This window comes from Grus americana, chromosome 7 (assembly GCF_028858705.1).
Source record: "Grus americana isolate bGruAme1 chromosome 7, bGruAme1.mat, whole genome shotgun sequence".
In the NCBI taxonomy this organism is placed as follows: Eukaryota; Metazoa; Chordata; class Aves; order Gruiformes; family Gruidae; genus Grus; species Grus americana.
The window spans coordinates 18754717-18775975 of record NC_072858.1 but is presented as its reverse complement, the minus strand read 5'-3'; the positions used below and the strand labels follow the sequence as shown (position 1 = coordinate 18775975).

Genomic DNA, 21259 nt, shown 5'->3' with positions numbered 1-21259 from the left:
TTAGGAACGAACATAAGATGCAGCTGTAGGCAAAGGCAAAACACTAAACTGAGGTCATTTACAGAAATGTGACAAGCTCTTCCTGCAAGGTTTTAAGAATAATTTCCTTCCTAATTCAGTAGGTCCTTACATGGAAACTCGGAGCTCTTAAGATAAAGCTTTCTGTCATCTGTCATTTGGCAATGAAGCAGTTGCCTAAGCTGTGAAGACTGGCAAATTTCACTTTTGTAAACATTTTAATATGACAAACAATATGTCTTCACATAATTTATGAATACTACTTCTCAGCCAGGAGCTATTATTGTGGAGACTACCAAATCATCAAGAAAAAAGCTCCTTGACTACTTCAATTTGAAAACTCTTATACTAACCAATTCAAAACATATACATAATGTCTCCAAGAATTAGAAAGCTTAAAGCAATAAAACAGGGCAATGTACTTACCAGGGAACTTCACGGCTTGACAGTAAATGACAAGATCTGATAGCTCTGGGGCTATCTGCCTGCTTTCCTTCTTATTTTGCGGAAGGTAGAATTCTTCACCCAGCTCCATGTCGTAAACCTAAGTGACAATTCCAAGAACATAAAATTAATGAATGAGAAAGTAGTCTTGCATCTCTTACCTATGTCCTTAAAATCCTTTATCTCATTCTTCCTATATGGTTTACTGTCTTCACCTAACACATCTCTGTGTGCAGGTTTATGCATCAATACCTGTTACTGATACTGTGTCCAAAGGCCTCAATCAGAGTCAGTTCTACAAACATTTAGACAAAAAACATCCGTGTTCAGGAGAAACTACCATGTACTAAATAGCAATGCACTGGTTCAGTTGTCAGATGATTTAATAAAAGGTAATGTGGCTATCTGATATCATAGTGTGATATTTTAAATTTACTTAGATACACAAAGATGCTGAAGATTCAGATGAAATCTTCAGTTCCATTGATGTTAATGGCAATTAGATATCTAAACAAACTTCTGGATCTAGCTTCAATTAAGCCTTTCACTGAGAGCAATGACAGTTGAAATTTTCAGCCAAACAGCCTGTATATACAATAACCTCCGAGGACTTTACTTGAACGGTATGTTGAGTGTTTGTTCTATTTAATCTATTTTCTCTGGTACGTTTCCATGCTTTCTACTATTTGTCCTCATTAAAGCGCATTTGCCATCTGATCTCAGTTACCTAAACTGCTCAAATCCCTTTGAAGCTGGTTATATATCAAAGTGTGGCTGAGAAGAAAGGAGGGAAAAAGCAGAACTACCTTTCCTTTATTATTGTAAGTAGCACAATCAGCCTTCTTTATTCGTTTGGCAGTGTCTTCATTATATTCAAACTGCAGTTTATCACTTGATAATTTATTCTCAGGTCGGTCTTCAAGAATGTTATCTAAAAATTAATGGGATTTTAATAAACATAAAGCCAAAAAATTTCAACTGGAAATTTAATTTGAATTAACAATATTTGTGGATAATGCTGTGAATCTTATCTGAACAACCAGATGCCAAAATAAAGCATTTACTGGTCAAAGCATTCTCTTTTAGTAGTAACTTTCTACTTTAAAAATGTAATGCTTGGCTTTGGTTAATATGTTGCACTTCCTTTAAAGCCCATCCTTTTGTGCTCAGAAGATGCTTAAAACAAAATCATCTAATGAATTAAGCTTGCCATCTAAAAACAATGATATTCCTGAACAACAAAAATTGCTCAAGTCCAAACACAATTAACCACATCAAACATGTACACGTCATTGTACAACAAGTTTTGGCTTTCCTCTCCTTACATTCACCATGAACAAGTATTTTTTACATCTATAGAAATTCATCTTCAAAGGTACATAATTATCAGAGAATAATACACCTACTAATGTGGTCTTTCTGGACCAAAGTATTGTAACTGTCACAAAAGGAATGGTTTTATTTCATTCCTGATATTCCTGATGCTTTGACCATGTTCTTTCTATGCATAACCTGTGTCCCACATGCAGCCTTCCAGCAGTTCCTGACAGTTAACAATGGCATATAAAAACATCTGTTTGCATTTTTAATATGAAGTAGACACCATATATTCACACTGCCACATTTAACAGGCTGGAGATGCAGTGCTGATTTCATGCAGTTAAAATGCTCAACCAAATGGCCTTTACCTTCCTGGCTGTTAGGAGCAGGAGAAGCATTAAGGACATCAGCTACAGGGAAACGGAGTCAGAGAGGGAATAAGAGTAAAGGAAATTAAGATTTACAGCCAGAGAAATGAAAATTAAGTGTCAGTTGTAAAACTATTAGCCTTACGCAAACCTAATGTATCAGTAAGGAAAATAAAACTGAAAATCTTTTAGAAAGTTTACAGACCATTATTTAGATTAGTTTTGCTAAAATATTAACATAATTAAAGATCTCAAAGAATAATCATTGTAATAAAGCAGTAAACCATGCCACAGATTCCTTCATATATTGGAAGGTGTGAATGTTTCTTGCTAGCTTCAGATTTCTCAAACCTTCTCTTATCTAGAATATTGCTCAAACATCACTTAGTGCAGTTAGCTTGCAATATTCTCTTGGCAAGTCTGTTGACAAAGATAAAGTTTGTCACAGCAACTTACATCTATACTATCTCCACCCAGTCCCACACAAGGAGTATTCTCAAGTAGCCAGTTACACCAACTTCCTAGAAAAACAAAACTGAAGGCAGCACTGGCACCAAACTCATAAATTTTCCTATTAGCATAAGTAATACTGCTAGCCCACAAGCAGCGTCAGGTCCTTAATTTTGTGACTATTTTTTAAATCATTAACACAGAAGCAAGTAAGGTAAGTAAGAGACCAACTGGAAAGAAGTCCTGTGCTGCAGGCCATGCTTGAGCTTTACATCTTCTCTGAATATGGTACCTAGAACTTAAGCAGGTACCCATTAGACTTAAAGGTTCAATGAGTGAAGTACTTTACCTAGGAGAACATGCCCAACTGCATCAGACCAATGGTCCATCTAGCTTGGCATTCTCTTTCTGACAGTGGCAACACAAGAAGCTGCTTAAAGACAGCATCCAGCTACTAGTCACGGTCCACTTCCTTTGTACCACCCCAACATCCACAATTGCTGAATATACGGGATGTTGAATTGTACATTTCTACCTATAACACTTGCTTATAAACTGCTCCACTGATTTGTCCAATCTTCCCCCCCCCCAATCTGCTGATACCGTTTGGCTCCACAGTTTCCCATGGCAGCAAATTCCAGAAGTTTACTACCAGCTGCACACAGAAATACTTTACCTGTTTTAGACTGATCTTCCACTTATTTTACTGAGCACCTCCTAGATCTAATGAGTAACAGTTCTGTACTCCTCTTATCCACCACTTCATGATTTACTAAACCTGCTTTAAATTCACCCCTCAGTTCACTTCTCTACCAGTTGGAGAATTCCAGCCTTTTCAGACTCGTACAAGGTCACCGCTGCACTCCCTTTACTTTTTTTGGTTGCCCTTCTCTCTACCTTCCCTAACTCCACCATATCCTTCTCGAAATCTGGAGGCAAGAAATGGGCATGGAACTCAAGTTGTGGCACATTAAGGTTTTGTATAGAAACAAAACTACACTATTCCTGATGATCCCCATCTTTTGGCTGTCACTGCATGTGAGCTGAGGATTTCAGAGAACTTCCAATAATTCCATGATCTCCCAAATTGGTACTGCCTTTGCTGAGCTTAGAATCACACAAGCAAGGTTTAAGTTTTTTCCCCTAAATGTATTACACTGAAGCGCATCCATAAATTTTTTGTTCCTTCAGTCAGTTTTGTGACCCACTTACGGAGTTTAACAATGGTGCAGCATTTAACTACCCAAAGGGCTTGGTATCACTTGTACCACCACTGCTGTCTCATTGGGTAAACATGCTGTGATCTACTTTGATATATTCTCTGAAAATTACCAACGAAAAATAATGAGTAACCCATTTAGATGCATCCAGCTTGTTCAGTCCATACATGGGGGTTTTGACAAATGTCCTTTGACAAAACTTGAGAGGATTAAATGTTCCTGACTCCAGATGGTTGCTCTGCCAGAATCTACCAGCCCCACAGCAAGAGAAGCAAAACAAGATGCATGACTCCAGCTCAGCCACCTCAGCCTGGCACTCTCTGTCCTTCATCCATAGTTAAATGAAATGTGTCTGACCGAACTGGAGAGCTAAGGACATAGTGGGAGTTACTAACTGCAGCATTTTTTAATCACCTCTGGCATGCCAATCATTATAACCAATCTATAAACTGTGCCTAAAGGTGGATTTATGCTAAACTGGCAGCTTCTGAAGGCTAGGATAGCTGAAGCGTAGACAGCAGGTCAGTAAGGCATGCCTTGCCATTTTTTCACTGAGCAGCTAAAGCTTTAACAAAGCCACCTTTATTGAACGAGCCAGGGACTCAGTGGCTTCTCTGCCTTTATGCATGAAGTGAACAGCTGATGCTGAAAGTGTAACTAAAACAGGTACTTCAGGGGTCTCTGGGATTACACAGTAACTAAGGAGGACTTTGGAGAATCTGCATCTTCGGTCAATTTAATGGCAGTCATGCAAATGCCGAGGCTAACCCTGTTGTGAACCTTGAGCTTTCAGGGCTGAACTCCTTAGGAAAGACCATACAGTCAAAAATAGATAGAGTACACTATGAACACAATCATTTTTGCATAATATAAATAATATAAAATATAATTTATAAACACTACAATTTAGCATACACTGCAGAGTTAAAACATCTAATGGTTGCAGTTAAAGTCACACTCAAGTCCTCTACACAGTCAAATTATTTTCACAGTATTATAGACTACTGCACCAAAGTGCCACTGAGGACATTTACTACATTGTCCTCTTACAAGGTAAGATCAACTTACCTACATCATTCCTGAACTAAAATATTTACATGCCGTATTCTAATAACAGCACTGTAATAAATAAATAAATATTGTTACCATCAGAGAGAGATTCATAGTCATAGTCATATTCATCCTCTTCATCTTCTTCCTCTTCATTGGTAGGTGTGGGGTTGCTAGCACCATTGCTAGCCTGTGCTTGCATATGCGCTAGCTGGTGAGCCTACAGCAACAGAACCACTTATTATATTATCGGTAAGTATTTTTTAAAAATCAAAAGCTTTTTCACCACTGTTTGCATCTTATTTTATTTATATGAAAGCACTGAATATATATAATGAGAAATAAGACTGTTAAGATCAAACTAAAATGACATTTTAAGGGATTGAATATAAAGAAAATTTTTATTGGTAGAAAAACACCCAATAAGATATGAAACCAGATTAATTATGGGAAAATGTCCACTTTGCACATTATTCAGAGCAAGAATGCCTTTTTCCAGTCTGAGGTATTCTGTTTTGGAAACAGTTTATAACTTCTGTAAAAGATGGAGGATGTCCATATACTGGTACGGTCAGTGTGATTTCCTTATTCTGATACAAGAATTCAATTCTAATTCAGTTGTGTTTAAATTTTGGGTAAAAGCAATTATTTGTCAAGGATTCAATCAACCTGCTGAATAACCACAGATATTGTTAAATTGAGGCTACCAGAGATGCAGCCCTAATTTTTAGAAACAACAAAAAAAAATTCTCATATAGGTATAAGCACTAATCGAATAGCAGACTGCCCCCCAAAAAGGGAGTAAGAAAGAGAGTATTTGCCTGGCTTGAATATGAAAAAAGAAACAAAGCAGAATTCTACTAACAATTACTACATAGTGTATATATAGACACATACTCAATGCGTATCACTAACTCTCAACAAACACGAATAGCAAATGTTATAGCCTCAGACTGAAACTTCATTTATGTTTATCACATATGACATGTGGTGCTAATCATATTATTATGAAGTATTATAAAACTAAAATACACTAAAATCTTGTTATGCTGTATCTATACCTTACTATATGTCTTGTCCACTTAGCTGAAAGTACTGCAATCCACTCGGAGTCTTCCAAGCATGAATATGCATTAGACATTATGCTGTACATATCGGAATGGCAAAAACTTCAAGCACAGATGAATTATTTCTAACAAAAGTTAGGTCTCCTTGCTATTAAGGAAGGACTTTACCTTTTGTTTCAATATATCCACTGGTGTTTGATGGGCTTTTAGCTTCTTGTTTTTAAGCAGGATTTTTCTTTTCAGTTGGCCAGGTGAAGGAAGCATGGGATCATCAGAAAAGTCACTCTCAAATAAAAACTTTGTTACCAGCTTATCTCCAAATACATTCTGAAATATCAAGAACACATGATATATTATGGAAAATCCCAAGGCATGTGCTTAGAATAATTTACCACAATGTATGGCCTACCTTGAAAATTTCAGCCATCTTGCGTTGCTGAGGCAATGAACAGTGGTTTTCTATTGATATGATAACTGGCATGTCGGAGGTGATAAATGCATTGCGATCAATAGCTTCGACTACCTCCTGTGAGAAAGAAAGGTCATTGAAAGAACATGTGATTATTTTGCAGCATTCAGATAACTTACTGTTAGTTGAAACGGGAGTAAGGCAGGCATCTGTTCTCCCCTCGAAGAAGAAAGAATCCACAATTTGCTTCCAAAACAAGCTCCTACAGATCAACCTAGCATCTTGTTACAACAGACCTGGTAACAGCTACTTATGTTAGTTGTGTTGACAATAAAAAGACAGAAAATCACAGTACATATGCTACAAAAACTAATTTGAAAAGCATAATGTTTACAATTGAGGAGTTCATGACTGACATAGTCCATAGTTCATATTCTATTAGGATTTAGCCCATTAGGATTTGTACTCTTCTAGTAGGCAAATTTTTTCCTTCATTAGAGAAAAATTTACTGATTTTCTTCTAATTTTTTTCTTTATACATGCAATTACCAGCATACCTTAAAAGAGATCTTAGTAGTAAGAGTGTGCCCATGATAAATGATAGGCATCCCATCATCGCCATCCCAGCAGTCTAATTCTACACTTCTGCAGCCTTGTAAAAGAACCTACAATGCAATTGAACAGTGTAAGCATGTATAAGCCACAGCCTCATGCCATCAAAGCAGAAGACAGACATTGCAAAGCTAAACGAAAGCCCAGTGATTCAGCAAAAGTGCTGGAGAGAGTAATTTCTGTGGAGTAAACATACCCCACATAAGCTACAGTCCGCAGCTAACTGCATTCCCTAGGTTGAGAGAGTGGGAAAATTAAGAAAGCATTTACATTCTTAGGAGAGGTATCATAAAGCTTTGAAATTCATGGTGTCTCACAGGATATGTGGAATCTGTTTGCAGAAAGTGGTTCTTAATGTATAGCTTAATGTTCTGAGGGAGAGAAACATTTCCATATTTCTACCTGCAAAAGCAGCGATAAAGCAATAGAGCAATTTATTCCATGTTGCTACCATGACAGATTATGGGCATAGCATCTGCAGTTTCTTTGCTGGTTCTCCTTGTTGTTGTTGTTGTTGTTAGCTTTTTTAAGTAGAAGAAGGTCTGAAAATAATGTCTTATGAACAACTTCCATGAGGATAGTTAGAATGGAAATGTGCCAAACCATCTTATTTAATGATATTAAGCTAATTTACATCCATCCGTCCATTTTTTATTTATTTCAGAAAGCCCCACTTGCTAGAAAACCACTGAAGAAAGCAAAGAGGAAAGATGGAGGGAAAGATAAGCTAACGCATCTGTTGGTAGCCCAGCTTATTATTGCTATCAATAGTTAGCATGCCTATCATTAAAAGAGTTATCTGCATTACAATTAAATATTTTACTGAAAACAGATCTTGATAATCAAAACCATTTCCAGCCAAAACATTCATGAACAAATTAAAAATTACTTCTATTCAAAACCTGAATAACTAGATTTCAGGAAGTTGTGTCCATAGCTGGTGCACCACCACTTCCATGAGAGCCAGAAACACACTGAGCCAGAACAAAGTGCCCCTTCTCTTCTGGCAACAGCTTCTTGAGGGACAGGAAGAAGTTTTTCTGCATTATGCAAATTTTGGAGCCTGCTGAGCTGTATCTCGCTTCCCATCTATTACCAACACAATACTGACATCACTCTGTGCAGTGCTACTACAGGAACCTCCTTTGCAATTGCATTATTTAATGCAATGATGTTACTGGGGCTTTCCTAACAGCCTCACCCCTCTGTCTTATAACTCCAGGCAAAGCAGCACATGGGATGCCAGATGAGCCCTTCCCAATGGCAAGTCATTAATATTTAGAGTGATGAAAACATTCCTCACAGGAAGTTTGATGCTTTCTCTAGCATTTGGTAAATACACAGACACACAAATATATATACACACAAACACAGAACCAAAAGCCCTAGAGAGAAATCATTCTTTTCCTGTTCACCACCGATCAGGCATAAAGTCTAAAAAACCGTAGAATATTCCTAGAAGTAATGTTTTTAGAAGTTCCATTTGAAATTTGTCTTTGCAGTACAATGTACAGTATTTGACTAGTGTTTTTGACATCTGAATGAACTAAAATATTAGATCAGTCTTTCCTGTGGGAAAGTCTAATTTTAGTAGGTTGGGTCAGACCGACTGGTGTCTAAATGCTATGAATCTCAAACTAAACCCATTTTTTTGCCTTAGAAAAGGCATTTGAGCACAACTGTGCTTACAGGCAGCTTTCCCACACATCATGTTTTCCAACATTTTGCAAGCAGGGGTTTAGGACATTTAGATTTTCAAAGCAAAAAGGTCATGTCTCTGCGACTTGCCAGTTAAACAAACAAGTTCATGCTGAAAACCACGCAACGATCCAATCCTGCATACCTGGCTGTAGAGCTCTACTGAGGACTCCCCTTTAAGCTGATGGCCAGTAAGGTAAGTATTGTGTGAAGATTCTATGTAGTAATATGACAGTGGAAAGTGCAAGTCCTCAACATTCTCTTGTGACTCATCGTTTTTGGAGGCAAAGTTGTCTTTATCCATCAAAAATCTAGAAGCGAGAAGATGTGAGGATATTTTATGCTGTGCTGAGTATTTTGTGACTGTCTCACAAACATCAATACACTGCTGTCATCTTTATATACATATATATAAACTAACACATAAATAATTACCTTGCGAATCCTTCAAAAGATAGCAGCCCCTGCTGACACATATTCACACTGGGTTCAAATTTCTATAAAGAGGAAGAAATTTAAGAGGTATATAATAACAATTCTTAGAAATATGGCTTTTTCATATTTTCATAGTGTAGTGTTCTCATTAAACTAACCAGGTAGTATCTAAAACCAGTCTTTTTGTGGATAAAGTAATTAGGTGCCTGCAGTATGTTCATGCTTGTTTTACTAATCACTAAACAAGCATACTCATAATTGTAAATCATAGAATTATTCAGGTTGGAAAGGATTTTGGGAGGTCATCTAATCCAACCTCCTGTTAAAAGCAGAGTGAGCACTTAAGCTGTTATTAAAAAGTATCTATAATCAGGCGTCCTTCTATCTATTGTGCTTAAACACAACACACCACTATCTCGAATTAAAGAGATTTATGGTACGCTAACTTGATGTTTCTTTACAATTTCTGTCTTTTAAACTTTGTGATTTTATACTATATGTTGATAGTTGAAATACACAGTTTTTAGCCTTTGTTAACTGCTGAGTGGGGGCTTAATTTTGCCGTATATTAATTATGCATGTTTGGAGGAATTCAAAATTTTCTACATACTTTCTAATCACCTCAGCCATTGTACATAAAAGAATAAAATGTCCACGTTTACTCTGGAAAATTTTTTATAATAAAATAAAAATATGTGGAAATAGTGGGGTTTTAAGTTCCAAAGCAAGGTTAAGCTCTATCAAAGGTGGTCACAGACAAGGAGAAAGCAGCGCATGGCCATGAATACTTTTCCCAAGTGGTGACATCCCGTTCTGGATAAAGCACACATACTCAATAAAACTGTTCATTTGCATGATTTTTTTTTTTCTTTTTATGGACATCTGCACAATTTTATAGCCAAGAATAAAGGTAGTATTAAATTTTACATTCGAGTAAACTGTGGCAACAACATCAGTGTGAAAGGAGATATCCACACCGATATGCTGTTCTGACTATAAGGCTGACAATGCTAGTGGGGAAAACAGAAGTAGCAAGAGATCAAGTGAAAGGAGTGCAAGATGTTTGTATTACAGACCTGGATAATACTGAGGATTTCATCATAGGTGCAGTGTTCTCCTTGGCAATTCACTAGGAAGTCATTTAGCTGCTGGATTCCCACTCCAAATATTCCCAGCGATGTGCTTTCAACTCCAGTACCATTGGTTACGATACTGGCAGCAGCAATAGCATCAGAAATTTGCCTCTGGTTGTCTGATAGCTGCTGCCTGCTCTTAATGAACAAACCGAGGTCTGAAACATTCCTAGTCAACAAATCTTAAAGAAAACAAAGGAAATATAAATATAAGCTTATGTGTATTATGTATACTGTATAGAATATAACGTAATACCTAATACGCATGAATATCTGAGTATTTTAGCACTGACATAGTAAATTAAAACAAAACCATCTTGTTTCTATTCATTAATAGAAGAAAGAGTATTAAGCATGGATGTAAACAGTGGGAACAGACTATAAGTGTTCAATTACTATAAACAAAATCCTGGAACCCTTACCATGGATTCACACCCTCTCACACACTGTCACCCAGGACCCTCCTGCTTCCTCTCACCACCACCTACAGCGTCAAAGCCTTTCCTTTGCTGTGTACAACCCCAAACCCTTCCTGTGCGATCACCATTTATCTTCTTCCAGTCCCATATGCCAATTGTACTGTACCCTCCCCACAGGCTGCTTGGCAGAAAAACTGTTTTCTTTAAATGTGGGCAAAGCTCCAGACTTAGATTATGGTAACAGGGTAATGTAAAGGGGGACAGAGGTTTCCTTCCCCCTTGTCCTACATAAAGCAGATCTACTAGGAAACCAGATAGGAAAAAAACAACCAAATGAGACACAGGGCACAGCCTCCTCATTTCTCCTCCCTACGTTTTCTCACTGTTTTAGCCCTGCAGCAGATGCCAGAGCTCCTGCAATCAGGTACAAATCCCTGTGTTGGGCCCAGCTGCTCAGCAACAAGTTTTATGCCTCTGCCATACCAGTTACAAACATATCTGGCTAAAGTAAAGCAGGAATACTTTTCCTCCCCTTCATTTATGAACAAAGAACCTGTCTTCATCCTGCTAACTAGGTATTAGTGGAGGCATGGCAGCAATCCTCTACTTAAACTTGTAGTTGTTCATGAGATGTGACTGGGACACTTTTCTTAAGGGCAATAACTGAAGTGGTTCAGAAGTCTAACAGCTGTATTTTCCTCTTTAACAAACCTAAATCAGGCTGGAATCCACTGCTATTTTCATCAATCTTCAAATTAGTGTAAAGTGGAGCAGGCTCTAAACCAGATCGATTGCAAGGCACAGCATAGACATCAAAAAGGTCTTTCAGATCCTTGCGGCTACGGACACTACAAAAAAGAATTGAAAAGTTCAATTTTTGCTCTTTTATAAACTTGGATGAATGACATCTGTACAGAATAAAAATATATTTTACCTGAAAGATTTGAAGAGCTCTACGAATTCCACAAAAGTCATGTTACTATCAGACACCATGAAGTTCTGAAACCCCTTCATTCCTCCTTTAACACGGCCATGCCAGCTACTGCTGCTCCATGTGCTAAATCAGAAAGAGACTGCTGTAGTTTGGTTAAGGTAAAGTTCTACTTATTGAAATATTACACATCACTGCATTAACACTTTATTTGTGCTTTCCCTAATGCATTTATTACCAATATCTGGAAGAAGCAAATAAAGCAGTATCTTATAAGATGCATAATAACAGTTTGTACCTTCTTGTTTTATAGCAGCTATTCTTTTCCCTCAAGACAGCTGCAAACTTTGCCGGAATTGATAATGTGTATGCATGCTATTTAAAACTTTTCCATGTGCAAAAGGGCCTGATGCAAATAGCATAAATGAAAGCATTCTCATTTTCCCTTTAAAGAAAACAATGGCAGTATTCTTGTGGCGCAGGCTGTTTATGAGTTTTGTTGAAGATTTGCTAAGGGAAAAATAAAACTGATGTAGAATTCCTCAAAGCTCTGCGCTGTCAAAATAAAATAGTAATATTCTGACTGGATATGCAAAAAAATCAAATATTTTCCTTATGCACCTGGGGTTTCTTATACCTGGGAGCATTAAAGGTGCAGATTTTAAGAAGCGTAACCCTTCCCCTTTCCTGGCATTCAACCCTCATTGCTTCCCCGTCACTTCCCAAGAACAGTCGGGATTATCATCAGATACCTCAAAGACGGGTCAAGCTACAGTCCCCTTCTACTTTTAGGCTTGGACAGTAGCCTCTAGAGGCAATTTCCTTCTAGAAACGAGGTTTTTAATGATTTCCTCCTTTCAGCTTTGTGGGCTGAGGGAAGGGAAGGAAAGCAGATTGGAATTTCTTGAGAGCAAAGGAAACAACTAGCTGTTTGGTGCTCATTGTTTTAGTTGACTTGAGTAATACCGAGCCCAGCCAGTTTCTTTATAACTGCAACTGTTAACCAAAGTTGTGCAGCTGAACAAAGTTTTTGAAGCAGAATCAGTACATTTCCAAAAGTCACATCCCAAAATCTTTAGGCTGCTACAGGATTTACACTAGTAAGTGTAGTTAGTCCCTGACTGGAACTATCCCTTGAGCAGCACGAACAAGTCCTTAATGAATTCCATAGACTAATTTGCACTGATGAGCTCTTGAGTTCCTCCCTGTGCCTAAACACCAATGAACACACACTGCAGGAATGGGATCCACCAGCAACAGCATCCTGACGAGGGAGAGATCTAAGCAGCCAGCACAAATATCAAGAATTGTCCATAACTAACTCCAGAAGTTACAGTATTTGCTTCAAAATACCAGACTAGGTGACAGTGTGTCAGACTTTATTGCTCTGTAATGTTCAAAGCTACAAATCCATTAATCTATGAATTCTGCCATCAGGTTCAGTACAAATAGTTCCAACAGCTGTGATGGAAAAACAGGACCAGCTTGTTGTCCAGTGTTTGTAAAGACATTTGCAGTCACCTGCTGCAAGCAGGCGACTTTTTACATGAACATGCTAGATCAGACTCCTCAATTCACTCCTGGCCTGAGATGGATGGATGCATGCAATTGAAAACAGAATGTGATTCAAAAGTATTAAAAAATACCATCTACTTTAGTTGAAAATGTTTGGTTTGTTTGACATCACTATGGCATACTGCATGTGACTTTTTGGGTAAAATCATTCCTAACATTTTTATCAGACAAGAAAAATAAACCATGATGAGGAAAGTCTCTTAACTCCAGAAAATAGACTGGAACTGAAGAGTTCTGAATGGAAGACAGCAGTAGATGATAATGCTCAGCTTTTCACTGGATCTGATCACAAGAGTATCTTCTATAATTGTTCCATGGGTAATAAATACAGGTTGTTAAAAAGAGCCAAAAACCCCAGGAAAACCCCACTACTACCAACAACCACAACTGTAATTAGCAGCAGTCTGGATTATATCTGTATACAGTAAATGAGAGAGGCAGTTTACTCTCTCTTCACAAAAAAGCCTCCATCCCTACTTTTCCACATCCTGTTATCTGTTTCCCAGTGGCATTACACCCCTTCCCCTGCTTCCTCCACCTTACAGGCACCACTAGATTTCCAAAGAACTCAGGAATTTGCTGGATGCGCATCTGCTTTGAAAGAATGACAGAAGGCTACCTGTGTTTGGAAATTATCTGGATATCTGGATTGTACAAGGATTTATTCTCAACGTAAATTATTTGTAAGAAGGTCAGGAATCTTAAGGTTGTGAGTTATATATATACAAACACCATTTTCCTTCTCTACCTATAAGAATTACTATTATTTAAAATGTACAACAAAGATAGCCAGGTCCTCCTCTTTTTAAATTGCTATTGTTATATTTAGAATTTTTTTGTTCAGTTTAAGAAATTTTATTTTATTTAGTGCTTCTCACTTGGTGGAGATGATCTAATTTACTAGTCAGGTAAAGATAATGCACATATGTGGCAAGAGAAAGAGAAAAAGAACTAGAAATCTCTCTTGCTGTCTTCCTCCTAGCTGCTACACTGCAGCTAACATTTGCTATCAGCTCAGCTTTCTGTGCTGCAAAGGCTTCTGTGCGACCCTCTGCTCCTTGCTCTCCTAAGCTCTGGATTCTGTGGGGGATCGTGCACTCACCTAACGTGCACAACTAGCTCGTGTCCGACACTGCCTCCAAATATAAAGCCTTGTCAGTGTTTGAGTCTAAATCCAGAAGCTAATCTGAATTAATAAACTGTTGGCTCTAATCTGTGCAGCACCATACAAATGCGTACAAGCACTTTGTATACAAGTTACTTTGGAAAACAGATACCTCATCTTAATTTATGATGCTACTGATAAAACTGTTTGGGTATAACTAAGTACATAACTTGATTTTTATGAGACTGCAGAATTAACAACAAAAATGGAGCAAAAAGAAACAAAAGATGTCTGTGTTCAGCCCCTGTGGGTTCCCAAACTTACTTAGCTTGTGTATCACCACTGTTAAGGGCAGCAGCTTCCAGGAAGAATATTGCACAGAGCCAGCCTATACGTACCACAGCTTGCGGACCACTGTCCCAGTCTGCTCCTCTGTCAGTTATATCTATGCTGCTAAAGGCATCCATCCTGCCACTTCTTCTGAGTAGGGCAGAAAGGCTCAAGTTCACGTTGCTCTGCACTGCCCAGCAATTGGTTCAGGTCTGGCTTGGTCCCTCATGGTGCTTGCCTGTCTCTAAGACATCTTTTTCATTTTTGGTGTGTGTTCTATATGAAGCAGCTGAAATAAGCTATGGCATATGTTATTACCTGACAGACCGCCATTTATTTAAAGTAAGAGAAAGCAACAGGACATGCCATGACTGTGAGTGGATTGCTTGAAGGTACAATCCTTGCTGGGAGTGTACTGTAGATAGTTTGAGACTGAGTAAGCTCTCCATCCATACTATCTAATTACATAAGTCTCTCGAGCATATAGTCCCAGAACTGCACCTAAATTTCATCTTGCAGGCAACCAGCTGGTTTCCTCTAAAAGAGATCCCAGGAGTGAATCAATACACATGCAGGGTGGATGATCACAGCACTTTGCAGCAAAGCAGAACACCAGCTATTTCATAGCTTAGACTTACCCATCACAGTTGAGGCACTACAGGTTCTTTTAGCACGTTAAGTGTCCACACACATGAAAATTGGCAAGCACAATTCAGATCTATTAAGGGTCCAAAGGGTAAATACCAATAATAAAACTCTCTCCAGTGCTCCAAGTCTCTTAACGGCTCATGAATACTGGGTCAAAGTAATGGATAAAACATGTAATTCTGTTCTGAGGAAGATTTCGTCAGGACAGATGAAACAGCCATACAGCCATATCCTGAGCAAATTCTAGCAAGGGTCATATCAAGTTGGGGAGAGCTCTATCAAGTGACACTGTGGAATTTCCAGACAACTTTGACAGGCAAAACCTGTCATAACTCGGGGAGGCCCACAGTGCTAAGCTGCGCAGGGATCTGTACAGAAACCCAGGACTGAGAGGACTTAAAGGAACATTAGCTGTCCTCTCCCCAGGAATGTGAGTTCTCTGTTGAGCCTTTTAATCTCATTTAGAGAACAACCATTATTTTGGCATAAAAGCAAAAAGCAGATTTGCAAAACAGAGAAGCATTTTCCAGAGGTAGTAAAGCAGTATTTCTTTAGTTAAGTGTATAAAGAAGGTGTTCCATTCCTTAAAAAAAAAAAAAAGAAAAAGAAGAGAAATGTCCTACAGCAATAAATCGTAGTCTGGCATGTTCATCCCATGGTTGTGAATGACAGTGAAGAACAAAAAGTAAAGAACACAATAAAAGTCTCAGAAAGCAGTGTTAAAAGGAGAAGCAACCAACAACAGATGTCCACAGGTGGCTCTACTACTCACATCTATTGCCAAATCCAACCATTTTAAGTGTAAAAAAAATCTCCAAGAAATACACAACATAAACCATTACACAAGATATGTCTCTTCAAAATAATGTTCTACCAGCAGCAGCAATCTCTTCCATTGTTTACCACTGCTCTCCTGGAAACCCCAAGATTCATACTCAAAACCATACCTCAGTATTCATTCTGTTAAAAGGCGCTGGAAGGGCTCTGTTGAAACTGTCTTCTTGTATGTTATAAAGTACCATTCACGTCCCTGACATATTATCGTTGTTATATTATTATTACAACAACTTCTACCACCACCACCATTATTACCATTCATAGTGTTAATACATTAGTGCACTATGTCACTGCACAATCACAGCATGACCTTTTGCACTGCCTAAGTGACACAAAAAGGATGAATGTTCCAGGAAAGGCCTGTAATAGAAAGATTTCAAATCTATTCCTTCCGTTCCCTGAGAGAGGACTGCAATCATCACCAGGAACGTCAGCAAAAGTTAATACTCCCCCAGGTAAAAATGACTTGTGCTGAGAAAACTCAGAACTTTAGTTCATACATGTGTAACAGTTCTGTTGATTTTCATTATACAGAAGACATCTATAACTACGTTTTGGAGAAGATCTGGAGAAAGAGTTAAACTCCAGATTTGTGTAGTTTTGGAACAGCATTCCAATCTGCTTCTGTAACAGACATAAACTGAAGCATGCTGCTCAGGGACTTGCTACAAAGCCATCCTCACATTCATGGTATTTCAGCGTAAATGTCCTATCTTGTTCTACAATGTGGTTTAGATGTCTATCAAAAGGCTAATGACATTTCTGGTGTTGTCAGATTTCGTCAGTTTGGCATGAAAACTACATTTGTTAATAATGAAGTAACAGTAACATTTTTCTTTTTAAATCAAAGCATTGAATTGGTCCTTACCTAGACTGACTCTTGCTTGAAGACATTACAGGAGAGGAGACTGGTCTTGCTGGTGAAGATGTTGTAGCTCCTAAATTAGGAGATCCAGATGCTGTCAGAGAGTGAGCTCTTCTTGATGGCAGGTTGTTAGATGGAGAAGCATTACTAATAATATTTTGATCTATGGAGAAAACAAAAGTTTGCAGCACAATTAGAACATTTGGCCCAATACAAATGCTTCTGTCCAAGAGACTTATATGATAATTCATTAATGCGCAGTAAGTCACTAAAGGGATTCTAGATTTGTCCCAGGACATTCTGAGCAACACTTAATATACCCATTTCATCTAAATGGAAAGGAAATACTACTGAAACCAAATGAAAGAACGATCATGAACAACTACAGAAATTAATTTAAAAGTTTATAGCATTTGGAGTTTCAACTGCCAAAGTAGTTTTATATCATAAACATATTTTTAACACCAAAAAATGTCTGTATAAAAAGACTTTGAGCAAAACCCTGAGGGACTTTTAAGTACTGAAGCTATATATCTACCTGGTTCTTCTTGTTCATCAATATCTTGAGGATCTGAGCCACTTCTATTACGATATTCCTTACAGCTTTTTGCCTTCCGAGTTGCCATTTCATCATCAGTGGCCTCTCCACTTTCACCCTAGAAATAATGAGCACCACAATAAACATCCCAAAACCACTGTTTTTCCCATTCTTTATCAGTGCAATCTGTAAAAAAACCATGAGATAAATCAGCTATTCCTTATGAAACACACTCCTCTAAGGCTGATACCAATAAAAAAGGGACAACTTGAACAGGCTAGATAGGGAAGCGTGGAACCATTAGGTGTTACCTCAGTTTGACATCACACAGAAGACAACAATGATCGCACCTCTCTAAAGTGGTGCGGCTGGTTTTACACTATTCTGCTGGTGCAGAGGAGGCCTAAAGAGGATGCATCTTGTAATTGAAGATTTCTCCTACCTGCCCACTAGAACATGTGGATAGTGTAGAGCTGCTGGTCCCTGCATTTTCCTCTCTCCTGGCTATTGCTGAAAGTGGTTGAGTCCAGGAAAAGAGAGGAGACTGTCAGATGAAGTCCAGTGTTCCTGTCACCCATGAAAGATAAAACTTTGTGCTAACCTGAGGTGAAATAACTGTGGTGATGGTTTAGGGAACATGAAAACAAAAAGGAGCAAGGAAACCGGCAGCAGCCTCCAAACATCTCTTTGCACGTTAATATTTTTATTATTACCAATATTTTACCTTTATACTGAGGTAGCACCTAAAGGTCTCAACAGGATTCTGTTCCCTTCTGCTAGCCCCAGCACCCACATGTCTTAAGAATCTTCAAGCATGAGAAAAGAAACCTAAACTACTAGAAAACAATAAGCCCAAAACCTGAAACTGCAATAAACACTTTTAAAATTATCATCTAACTTATTTTCTCTGGTTCAGAATCCAGTTAGCTACGTAGTAACTGTAGGAAGGAAACCAATCAGCCAGAAAAGCAACAAAATACATGAATAACAAAATATTCTACCCTCATGAGTACTTTCTTCTTTTTCTTAGCTGCACTTATTCCCAGAGTGTTGTTTCTCTGTACACTAGGTTTCTCGATGCTTTTGGTGAGAGTTCCCGTGCTGGTGTTTCTTGCACTCCATCGTCTGCCTCCGAACAGCTCAACAGCCTGAGCCAAGGTTGGGCCTTCAAACCTTCCATCCTCCTACAAAAATTCTCAGCATTAACGAAACAATGAAAATAAGAACAGATACATTTTCTTAAGCAATAATATAGACATCTCCAAGGAACCGATGAAAGACAAAACATCAAGAGGAGGCAATTTTTAATTACTGCATGAATACCAAAGGACTATTTTGTTTGATATTTTGGGGTTTTTTGGCCCTAACCCTCATCACTCAGTATTTCAGCACCCTTTTCAAGTACAATCATTGCTTTTTCTTTAATAAAATAGTTTTTCCAAAACTCCAAACATATCAAGAGCTTCATAATAAAAAAAGATTTCACTTCAGTGTATTAAAAACATGCAAGATTTGACAGAACATTGTGTGGAGAATCAGATCTTTTAGCCATGTTACAAAGTTGGAGATTTGGCGCTCATCTTTAATCTTATCTTACTTATAAACTAATTGCATCACATTAAATTGTTGACATCTTTTACCTGGTAAAGGCTGACATACTGTTTCCGTAGCCACTGTAGTCTTTGATCAGGGAATCTCCTCATTTTTCTTACAGCTTTAGTCAATTCCAGCAATCCATCATACAGCATTCTGGCAGTATATTTTGGAGCAACAAAGTGCAGCAACTTATTATCAGTAGTCTGAAGTCCATAAAGAAGTGTTATACCATTTTCTTCAAGGGACATATTACAAAGTTTGTTCTGAACACACACAGTGTGCATATCAATGCCAGAGTGTCCCATATATACAGCCTTGGCTGAAAACAAGTCCAAAAAACCTTCCACCAGTCCAGTATTACCAAGAAACTGGTATTTACCAAGCTCAGCCGCGTTACCGAGCACACTCAGTTTTGCCTTGGCATTTGCAGGGCAAACCGTTGTGGGTTTTGTCCAAGTCAAAGTACTATTGTCAGGCTGAAGTTGAAGAAAGCAACGTGCTGAGAGATGTGTCTCCTGGTCATAATGAATGACGGTTGCCCCTTGTTGCAGGAACTGATGGACGTCAGCCCTGATAGATAACACATACCAGGGAATGAGTTCTATCCCATGGCAGAAAGCCTTTTGTTGCTCTTCTGTTGAATTTGCGTCCCACTCCTTCAACTGCTCAAATATATCACTTTCAGAATCTGAAAGATCTCCGATTATAAATCTGTATGTGAATAAAGATGAGAGACTTCTATTTAGTGATACATGTGCTGATTTATGCTATGATTGATGAATGTCTTTTCTGCTGTAGTTTAAATAAAAAGAATACTATCATTATATACTTTGAACTTACAGAAACATCTGTAGTTTTTATAGTATTACAATTTATGTTATCACAATTTTAAATTAATTAACAGATGCTGCTACAATTGATTATAACTCCTGTAACAATATATTTTCTTAGAACTTTCCAAACACTACATTAATAATAAAAAAGTCCATTTGGATCTTAAAGACAAGTGATTCCAGTTTCTAAATCCACAGCAAAAGATTGCTTCAGTTGAAATATCAAATACTGTATGTGGAAACTGTTAGCAGGATCTAGTGGATTGAAGACAGGACTTCTAATTCCTGTTCTATTACTGATTTAATGTGCAGACCTTTCACATTATGTAATTCTCTGATTAACACTTGTAAAATAATGGTTGAAATACATACCTGCCTCGTAAGAATGCAGCAAGAATTTTATCAGATACTTTCCATTAGAAAATTCAATTTTACTCATGCAAAATATTAACATGAAACTTGTATGCAGCAACCAAAATTTTTGAAATATTTTACCATAATTTGAAACAGTAGATACAGAGCAACAATACTGAACTAATAAATGAGGTAGTTTAAATAAAATTTCTTCCCTGCAGAAGCTTCTAACATGTATGAATGGACAATGTTCAATATTTTGATACTGCTTTAATGAACATAAAAGAGCAAACTGTTCCGTGTACAGCAAAATTAATGAAGCACATTTTCCTAAGGATATCTGGACAATAAAATCCAAACCAGCTTCCTCTGCATATTCTTCAGGGCATCTCGTCCTAATACCCTCAGTGCTTCCCCTTCATATCGCTACAGTACTCTCAGCTCCTGCCCATGTCCTACCAGCTGAGCAAAAGACAGCTCGTGATGTGACAAGGAACAAGCCACATATACTGTCTCCCTAAGCTAAACAGCATGGGCAACCATGAGCTCTTCCTCAAAGTTTTCTCTAGCCAGGGCACTAATTAATTTGATTTTTTCCCTTATTACATACATCAATTCTAATGATTCCTTTATTAATCAGTGAGATCTCCACCGCTCTGCCAAATTTAGCGAGATGCGGCCAACAGGCTGAGGATTTATTGCTTGTGGTGAGGGGACTGACAAAGGCAGAAAAACTGTATCAGCCTTCACTGTAGCTCTATTTCCTTAAGAAATCTTCCTAAAAACAAAGGTCATGCATTATAACTGAGCCGGAATAAACTGTCTTACCAGAGTCTCACCAGATACATGTACATTTACCTGTACACGTACATTTACCTGTATTATACAAGATTAAGATTTTTAAATTAAACAAACAACTAAAGCAGCTCTTTCTCTCCCATGCCCTCAAAACAATCAAATAAGTCTCTGCAAAAATGCTAGAAAATGTATTCTGAGACTAGATG

General features: G+C 37.9%; 1 protein-coding gene across 6 annotated transcripts in view; it reads right to left on the bottom strand.

Moving 5' to 3' along the window:
- Window positions 1-21259, bottom strand: part of PLCE1 (phospholipase C epsilon 1) — a 163513-nt gene that overhangs the window by 19022 nt on the left and 123232 nt on the right. For 4 of the 6 annotated variants that reach the window (XM_054831342.1, XM_054831340.1, XM_054831341.1 and 1 more), the window contains exons 8-23: window positions 19113-19779; window positions 18474-18656; window positions 17473-17590; window positions 16938-17097; window positions 11578-11700; window positions 11355-11491; window positions 10168-10406; window positions 9092-9153; window positions 8802-8967; window positions 6904-7011; window positions 6347-6463; window positions 6106-6264; window positions 4967-5090; window positions 2151-2192; window positions 1269-1393; window positions 445-562 (exon numbers count right to left, since the gene is read on the bottom strand). In XM_054831342.1, coding sequence (XP_054687317.1) covers window positions 445-562; window positions 1269-1393; window positions 2151-2192; window positions 4967-5090; window positions 6106-6264; window positions 6347-6463; window positions 6904-7011; window positions 8802-8967; window positions 9092-9153; window positions 10168-10406; window positions 11355-11491; window positions 11578-11700; window positions 16938-17097; window positions 17473-17590; window positions 18474-18656; window positions 19113-19779 — 2648 coding nt within the window. The remainder of the gene's footprint in view (window positions 1-444; window positions 563-1268; window positions 1394-2150; window positions 2193-4966; window positions 5091-6105; window positions 6265-6346; window positions 6464-6903; window positions 7012-8801; window positions 8968-9091; window positions 9154-10167; window positions 10407-11354; window positions 11492-11577; window positions 11701-16937; window positions 17098-17472; window positions 17591-18473; window positions 18657-19112; window positions 19780-21259) is intronic. The other 2 variants (XM_054831343.1, XM_054831345.1) reach the window with 1 other exon arrangement.